The 9,204-nt window shown below is 34.0% G+C and overlaps 1 protein-coding gene across 6 annotated transcripts; it reads left to right on the top strand.

Annotated features, from left to right (window-relative positions):
• Positions 1-7,436, top strand: LOC109790062 (uncharacterized). 6 transcript variants are annotated; one of them, XM_020349157.3, is made up of 6 exons: positions 1-156; positions 358-483; positions 1,144-2,399; positions 5,132-5,535; positions 5,642-5,702; positions 6,601-7,436. In XM_020349157.3, the coding sequence occupies exons 3-6, from the start codon at positions 1,200-1,202 to the stop codon at positions 7,129-7,131; spliced, it is 2,196 nt and encodes a 731-aa protein (XP_020204746.2). In that variant the 5' UTR covers positions 1-156; positions 358-483; positions 1,144-1,199; the 3' UTR covers positions 7,132-7,436. The 6 variants fall into 6 exon arrangements, with proteins under 6 accessions (XP_020204746.2, XP_020204744.2, XP_020204745.2 ...); XM_020349155.3 differs by having other exon boundaries at positions 358-545; XM_020349156.3 differs by having other exon boundaries at positions 358-709.
• Positions 7,437-9,204: the final 1,768 nt, after the last annotated feature.

Below are 9,204 nucleotides of genomic sequence, written 5' to 3'. Positions count from 1 at the left end.
ATTTAGACGTTAAAAGTAACGGCCGATAATCGCTTTTGCAATCATTGTAGCAATGCTTAGCTTCACCCTTCTCACTTCCCATTTCATACCAACAACACCTTCTCAACCGGAATCTTCACCAAATCTCATCAACACTTCTTTTCGATCGCACCTAAGGTAATATATACTACCTCGTTTGCCACTAGGCTTGCTAATTCATACACTTCCACTTCTTTATTCTTATTAGTATTATTTTTGTAAGTACTAGTTTCTTTCCCCGTAACTTCAACGTGCTTGTGTTTCTTGTTCTTTGTTAATTTCTATGCACCACTCTCAAGGTGCCTCCTCCTTAAGATGTTTTGTGTTGTTTATTTTAAGGAAGCGTGGGTGAGTTGCTGTTGTTGTTTTGTTGGTCGGGACTTGGAAGCTTCTACTAGATCCGTTGGAGTTGGAGGGTGGATCAAAAGCTAGGGTTTCACTCGCTGTTGTGATTTTACGTGTCCCGTCAGAGCCTTAACTTGTTCTTGTTTTTGGTATTTGCGTAGGTTTTACGGGTTGCGAGTTATGTGAGTTATCATGCTTCATCTTCAATCTTACCGACATATAGATTGGGAGGGTGTTGCACTGTTCGGTGTGGTGGTTGAAATAGTTTCATACCTGAGATGTTTGCAAGCTAGCTAATATAGCTGTCTCTCGTGCTTTCTTTCCTTTTGCTTATGGCTAAATAAAGGTAGTAAATAGAAACGAGCGTGAACGAAAACGAGCACAAGTAGCTTTATTAATTTCATGAAACTGAACTGAATAATAAATTTATCAACTCCAGCTTTATATCAATCGGTTTCTTTATTATCAAATTCATTTGTGTCGTTCGACCCTATTTTGTCGTCTGTATGTAGTATAATTTCAGTTTTCGATTTAATTAATTTTGCGTCGAAATTATGTTCAGTTTCACATTTAAAACTTGTAACCTCATTTAACTGGTTTCAAACTCAGTGCCTACATGGTTGACAATTAATTTCTTTTCCCATTTTCTGTTGAGCTTGTAAATTACAAGCAAACTTCAGTTGAATAAAGTATACACTCACACAAAGACGTATTATTGTTTATTGTTATTTTTAGATATCGTTGTTTTTCTCTCTCTAATGCGTGGAAGAAATGATACAGATATTAACTTCTGAAAGGGCTGCTAGAGTGATCGTTTAGGCTTTTTTGGCGTTGGAATGAGCAGCTTAAGACCGGAATTGCATGTCGCACAACAACTTCGTCGCGATAAATTGAGGATCCAAAACAGTTCCCAAAACTTGCAACAAGATTTCCCCAACAACCTAGAACAAATATCGGGGTTCAACTTGGATCTCCTTCAAGTAAGAAACGTTCGAAATGGCAACATGCTTGACGATGCCGCAGCTCTTTATTCATCGGAAATGATAACCTTTTCAACCGCTTCAAACCCTTTATCTGCTCCCAGAAACCCTTTGGAGTGTCAAGAGCTCATGATGGCTCAGTATGGTTCAACTTCGTTCCCTCATTCATCCCCAAAAGACCAACAATGCGAACCGCGAAACTTGGGTGCTAGTTGGATGGTGAATTATAATGAAGGCAACCACAACACATTCTTCCCTTCCGAACTCAATAACAACGCTTCTGGTGAAATGGCCAACCGAGAAATTCAGAAGCAGTTAGGGGAAATGCATTATCCTCCGGCTGCAACGCCGCTTTACCATAACGCTTTGCAGGACATGGCTTATGGCGTTTGGGGAGGGAATAACGGTGAGCCTGTGATTAATCCTAGCTATGGAACTCAAGGAAACAACGAGTTACGTTTTGGGGGTGCTAATTTGTGGACAAATAGTCCATTTGGTTTTAAAAAGATTAGCGAACAGGAACCAAATCCTCAGACTCTATCGTTGTCACTTTCATCGAACTCAAACCACAATTCCAAGCCTTGTTTTGAAGAGGGGTCAGCATCAGATGACCCTCAATATTCAAAGCCTGAGAAATCCACCATGAAGCTGAACGTTCTAGCAAACAACACTGTATATCGAAATGTTGGTCCTCTTGGTCCTTTCACCGGTTATGCAACGATTTTGAAGAGTTCAAGGTTCTTGAAGCCGTGCCAACAGTTATTAGACGAGTGGTGTTGTCAATCTGGTTCAAAATTTGTGAAGGGAGGGGTTTGTAATGTTCCAGAGTGGGTCTCTAGAGATGTCAGTGCTGCTTCTACTTCTGCTGCTGCTGATGCTCTTAATGTGGAAGAAAGTGTGGCTGCTGCAGAAGGTGGTAGCAATTCGGGTGCTTCATTGTATAGTTCAAATGAAAATACTAATAGCGCCGATGGCGGAGCCGCGAGTAGCTTTTGTCTTTCTTCTCGGCCAGAGTGCCAAAAGAACAAGGCCAAACTACTGTACATGCAAGATGAGGTCGGTCTTTTTTTCACTGCTCATGTTGTAACCCTTGTGGTTGTTTTTGTGTTTTTTACTTTTTTGTTTTGTGTGTTTTTGGTATGGTTGATGTATGTCAGTGACTTACTGTTATAACACAAGAAAAAGGCCAAATGCTTTAAAACTTCCGTGTGCAACAAGGAGTCATTTGGTGTCGGTTACTGTGGACGCATAGCTCTTGAAAAGTTAGGCTGCGAAAGATCTATACATCTAGGTTTTACGTCCAGAGAATGTGAAAGAAAACGTAATTGCATTTTTTGTGTAGGGTGTTGAATGGTTAGTTACTTAATTTCAAGGTGATTCTAATTTTGTAGCTTATGGATTTCTTAACGTTTTATTATTGGTTTTATTGGTTGGTATGTGCAAAATAGTATCAGTTACCCACCTGGGTTGTTGGTAATAGATTAATAGTGGTATTGTTCTTTAACATTTGGATTTTCGCTAATGCTGTTGTTTTCCTTTCATCTACGAGGACCATCTGGTTAAATTAACTTTTCTCTTTTGTTTTGATGGTCGTTATTGTTGCTCTCATTCTGTAGTTTTGTTTTTCAGTTTTCATTGTTGGTATTGTCATTTAGTACTATATTTAAGCCTAAGAGTGACTGGCCACACACTATTAACAGGAATAAAAATTAACTGATAAGGTTCAATACCGATTTGAATTGTTTTTGATTTGTTTTCATAACTTCATATAATATTTGTATTTTGATATTTTAATTATTGAACTTATTATTCCTTTGGAATGATTTGTAGTTCCTTTTTGAACTTTCGTGTGTTACAATTGTATGTTTCTGGCATAGATTCCTATTGTATGTGGTAGTGTGTCATCTATAGGATGTTATTCTTGCCTTCTTCATTGTTGTTGAATGTTTAATTCGTCTTCTTTCTCATGATTCTTGTATTTGGTATAAAAAATGGTCGTCATATTATTCATTAATAGCATATCTTGTCATTTTTAGGAGTTAACTTTGCTAATTTGATTGACTCAACATCTAGTATATTTACGTAAATAGGAAGCACAAACATGAAAATCTTGGTAAAAATATTATCCAATTGATAATGAATTAAGTTGATAAATTGTTTCTTATGATTCACTTTTTAATATTTTAACTAGTTAAATACTAAATTCTAATTATAAATATTCACTACAACAAAATAGATTTTTAGTGGCATTTAATATGATTTTTTAGTGGTAATAAAAATTGTTACAAAATTTTTTAGCCGCATTTTCACAATAATCATTGTATGCAGTGTCAGTAAAACATTTAGTGGCAATTATTTTTAATACTGGTAAAAATCTTTATAATGGTCAGAAAAAATGTATAATTTTTTGTGACATTTTTTACTTTCTACTCGATGTGGGACTTGTAAGATAAAGATTGTTTTTTTACTTATATATTTTTTGTCTTATCTCCTAATTAATTATTTTATTAAAATAGAATAGTAAGTTATAAGTCTAACTTAACCTTACAAGACAAATTTGTAAGGTGAGAGTTATCAATTATTTATATACTTTTTAATTATCTTATTTCTAGTCGATGTGGGACTTAAGTTTTTTTAAATAAATAATTATTGCTAATAGTAAATTTTGGTGTGATATAAATACATTTTTAGTAATCATTATATATTATTCATTAATATTTTTATTAAATAATGAAATAAAGACAATTAATTTATTGTCACTAAATAATTGTTGGTAGTAATCAATTTTGTTGCAGTGATTTTACAGATTTTTTTTTGTTTAACTTTCTCAAACAATAAGTTAAATTAGCTACATATTTTGGATCTATTTAATCATATCAATAGTAAACGTAGTGCTCTTACATTGATATTTTTTCGCACTTGTCTTTTCTTCTTTGTATTTTATTTAGAGAATATTAGAGATCATTCACTCCCCTGTTTCTTTGTTTGCTAATCCTTCCTCTACAAAATAATTGCGTTTCATACATAACAAAGAATTGTTGCTTACTGGAGAATTTTAAAATATATTTTTCATTTACTTTCCTGCACATGGCAGTTTACTTAGATGTTGATGTATCTAAAAGACATATATTTAATTAATTTTTAAATAAATATTCAGAAGAAAATGCTCTCAACTCGATTTTTAGTACATTCAAATAGGTTAGATCATACTATTTTTTTCTTGTACCACATTTCTTAGGACTTTCATTTACCTGTTGAACAAGGAGACATAGGTTACGTAGAAGTTCTGTATATAATAATGTTTCATCTGCGGTTGAGTTGTAGTTACTGTTGCTTTTGGAAGTGGCACATGGCGCATCCTGTCTTCTAGTAGTAGGAATAAATTTCTATCTAAAAATGGCTAGGATTCGCTTCTTGTCTAGGAGTCCAGAGTCTACGCAAGAACAGTAGTAGATAGCCTTTCAACTGTGTGCATTTCACTTTCCGAAAGTACTTTGTTTGTTTCAAAGTCTATGAGAAAAGAATTTGAGGAATCATCCTACCCGGTTGCTATCAACTTGTTCAAATTGGTGGGCTATTAGTGGTTAGTTTTTATCATCTACTTCAACACACTTTTAATAAGTTTTTCCTAATTAATTGTGGTTGTTAGAACAATGTACAAAAATATCTTGCTATCATGTGTTGTATTGCGTTTGAGTAGTTATGAAAATTCTTAAACTAATGCTACTTAAAATTTATGAGAATGCTATTAAATTTTCTGTTGACTTTGTTTCACTGAGACATGATAGGTTACTAGGAGATACAAGCAATACCATCAACAAATGCAAATGGTTGTTCAATCCTTTGAGTCAGTAGCGGGTCTTAGTTCTGCTACCCCTTATGTCTCCTTGGCTCTCAAGTCAGTATCGAAACACTTCAGGTGCCTAAAAAATGCAATCTCAGATCAACTGAAGCTTACATGTGAAGTATTGGGAGATGAGTTTTCAATACCAACCACAAGTACTAGTTGTAAGTTGGACAATAATATGGCAAGGTTAAGGTGCATGGACCAAAGCTTTCAAAAAAACAAATCTGGCGGGGCTAACATAAACTTTCTTGAGCCCCAACAACACGTATGGAGGCCCCAGAGAGGGTTACCAGAACGATCGGTGGCAATTCTTAAAGCTTGGCTATTTGAGCATTTCCTTCATCCGTATGTACTCATTCTGTGATCTCTTTAAGTATGAAACTATGAATGTTCTGTTTGCCTTAAAGGAGATTGAATTATGGTCTTCTTTTGCTGTTCACTTTCATTTCAGGTACCCCACGGACACTGATAAACACATGTTGGCTACTCAAACAGGTCTATCCCGAAACCAGGTGGGGGGTCTACTCCTTTTGAATTCATTATGTCTATAGTCCTTTATCTATTTGCTTGATTCAATTTGTGTATTTGACATGCTCTTTTGGTGGCTTCTAAGTGGGTCCAATCGGTGGGACAAATATTTCGTTTAATATCTGCCAACTCTAAATACGAAGTTCTAATTCAATTAATGACAAAACCTTTTTTTCTTTTTGTTTTACATTCTCATGCTTTTTGGCTGGCATATATTTTTTATTAATAGTTAAAAAATGTATGTTACTTCATTTTGCTCCTTGTTTTCAAAATTTCTGAAGGAAATTGTGTTAAGTCCAACATTTTTGTGTTTTCACCTATATCCTTCTCCAAATATCAAAAAGTTCTATAGACATGTATTTGAGTGTAGGAATTTTTACACTCTTAGCTGATTAGAAATTATGCTTCATGTGACTTTTAAGATGATGATTATAAAAGTCAAGATATCACATGTGACTGTTTGTGATAGACAGTGTAAAAATCTTCATATTATCAATACATATATTATCTAATCATATTAAAAACAAAAAATAGAGTAAAAGTTGTCATTTTTTAAATTTTTAGTCAAGGTACTCATCATGGGTTTGAAAAATAAAAGAAGCAATCCAAACCCCACCTTAGGGATTGTTAAGAAAGTTGTTTTTATGATGTTTATTAATTTTGTTCGTGGTACTTTACCATATTTTATACTTGAAATTGTCAAAACTAGGTTCTAGTATTCTTTATAGTCCATTTAAGGGATTCATTACTGATTGGTCAATATGATATGATTATGGTTTCCTTGTAGTGACATTAGGATAATATACACAAGATCTTGGTTTCAAACTTTGATGTTATTATAATCCTTGTCTTTGATAATAACAAAATAACTGATTAACACAGGTATCAAATTGGTTCATAAATGCTCGAGTCCGTGTGTGGAAGCCAATGGTTGAGGAAATACACATGCTCGAAACAAAGGGCGCAACAGAAGCCCACCAAGCCTCAAGTAAAAATGATCAGGGAGCTTCTGCCTCTGAAGGTAGCAACCATCACCAACCTGTGAGCAGGTTCAGCACACATGCATCATCATCACATGCAATCCCTGAAAAGCAATTTCATTGTTTGGAAATGGGGTCATCCTCCTCTGCAGGCAATGAGGAACACATTGGAATGGACGAAGATCAATGGAATCAAGAGAAGAGGTCTAAACTTGAATGCCAGCTTTCCACAGCACCAAACATTGATGGCACAATGATGGGTTTTATGCCATACAGAAGAGGTGGACTTGAGGTTGGTGGTCTTGGATCAGTGTCACTGACTTTAGGGCTTAGGCACGGTGTTGAAGGTGTACAACAACAACAACAGCTACAGCATGAGGAGGAGCTTAGGCGTCAATTTGGAGGGCACATGATCCATGACTTTGTGGGTTAGCTATGTAGCTTCTTGTCAAGGAAATTCTGAACCATTTTGCATGCTGCTGAGTCACGTCCCTTGAATGTGGCAAAAAAAAGTTTTGTTTACATTTATGGCTCAGTCCTTCTGAATTGATATATTGGGTGGCTAACCTTCCAACATTGGCAGATAAGCAGTGGCCACTGTGTTGTAACATGCAAAGATGGAGTGGGGCAGGACAGCTTTAAGGTTAAGTGTCTCCGTCCACATTTCTGTAATATTCAACTTAATGTGATTTTGGGCACCTACAAAGAAAAAAGAACAGCAATATTTATACTCATAAATACTACTCCTCTATCTATAACTATATTTATACATCTCCAATCATAGGCATGTTAAAATGGTGAACTGAACTTGTATTCAATCCATAAAAAATGGGTTGGAATAGACCTTGTTTTCATAACGGATGAATTCAACTTATCCAACTTTGGTGGGTTATGGTTCGGGTTTAGTTGACATTTTAAAATTATTACAAAAAAAAGTTAAAAGAAACAAGTGACTTACAAAAAGTCAATAATAAGAATATTATTTTACTGAATTATTTTGTGGAAATTTTAGAGAATTGAAAACATATTTTATCCTAAATTTTATTATTGAAAAGTTAGAACTCAAACTAGAGGCCTAGTGATAAAAATCTAGGTCCAACATTAATTAGTGATAAAGACAATTAATTAAAAAATAAATAAGTAAAAAATAATTCTCATCTTTTAAGTTAGTTGAGTTAGACTTAAATTTATTATTTTAAGATAATATTAGAGTTATACTAGATTTTTAAAAATGGGTCGTCTATTTTAGATTATTCAAAAGGGTCATCTATTATTTATTCACGTATAAAGTCTAATAGTGTTGAATTATTTAAAAGGGTCTTCTATCATTTATTCACGTATAAAGTCTAATAGTGTTGAACGTGAGGGAGTGTATTGGAAAAATTTAAGTCTTACATCCGGTTTTATGAAGATGAGTTAGATTTAAATTCATTATTCTAAGATGATATTAAATTTATCTTAGGTCCTTAAAATGGATAGTCTATCCTAAATCATTCAAAGCGTCACTCACGATTTATTCACGTATCAAGTCTAATAGTGCTGAACGTGAGGGGGTGTATTGAAAAATATTTAATTCACGTATCAAGTCTAATAGTGCTGAACGTGAGGGGGTGTATTGAAAAAAATTTAAGACTCACATTGACTATAGATAAAATAATTAAAGAGTATATAAATAGAGATCAACTCTCATCTTATAAGTCAATTTAATTTTTCGAAGTAGAGTTAAATTTAAATATACTATTATAAACAATGGCCTTTTTTTAGCCTAAGGAATTCCACACAATCTTTACAAAACAGGCCGTGGTAGAAACAAAATTGGGTCTTAATTCAATGTTGTCTCAAAAGTTAACGTACGTATAGCGAAACCTAGTATGGGCTTCTTGTGTGGTACTGAGATTGGTCTTAATAATGAGGAAGCCCATAGGTCAGGTGTGCGACATTCCAAAGTTTACAATTTATTATAACACAAATTACAATCGCTAAATATGGGTATTATCTTCAAAACTGAAAATTTGCTTCTATTTGTAAAGCTTACTGGAAATTTGCTTTAAAGTTATGTAATCAGATTATAAAGGTTGGAACTTGGAAGTGAAAGACTGAAAACCCAAGCGCTTTGAAATGTGCAAAGCATTTTATAATATATTATAGACTCACTAAATGTTGCTTAGTGATGGCAGATATGTTGAATTATAAATCGACTACTAACCTTCATATATTTGTGGCCATGAAAAGCCACACGCATGGAGTGTGCATGGTTTGTTGTAAATTTCTTGGTGTTCAATTCTAAAAAAATAAAAAATCGCAGTTTAATTTTATTCAACAGCACATCAACTGTACATTAAATGAAGAACTTTAACCCATTGCCAAATTTGAGTAATACATATTAATTTGCTTATGGCGCATTAATTTAAATTCTCACCATAAGAAATCCATGTCTGTTTTATTATTAAATTTTTTAGTTAAGGGTTGAGAGATTTTACTAAACTGAAATGTCATGCGAAGGAAT

Source organism: Cajanus cajan, chromosome 8 (genome assembly GCF_000230855.2).
Source record: "Cajanus cajan strain Asha chromosome 8, NIPB_CcT2T_4, whole genome shotgun sequence".
Classification (NCBI taxonomy): Eukaryota; Viridiplantae; Streptophyta; class Magnoliopsida; order Fabales; family Fabaceae; genus Cajanus; species Cajanus cajan.
Note: the sequence above shows the minus strand (reverse complement) of the source record. Positions and strands in the feature narration are given on the sequence as shown.

Excerpts from the sequence above, each read along its gene's own strand:
- LOC109790062 (XM_020349157.3), top strand. The coding sequence starts at position 1,200 with ATGAGCAGCTTAAGACCGGAATTGCATGTCGCACAACAACTTCGTCGC. Across the intron at positions 2,400-5,131 it reads TACTGTACATGCAAGATGAG|GTTACTAGGAGATACAAGCA; the intron begins GTCGGTCTTTTT and ends GAGACATGATAG. Across the intron at positions 5,703-6,600 it reads CAGGTCTATCCCGAAACCAG|GTATCAAATTGGTTCATAAA; the intron begins GTGGGGGGTCTA and ends TGATTAACACAG.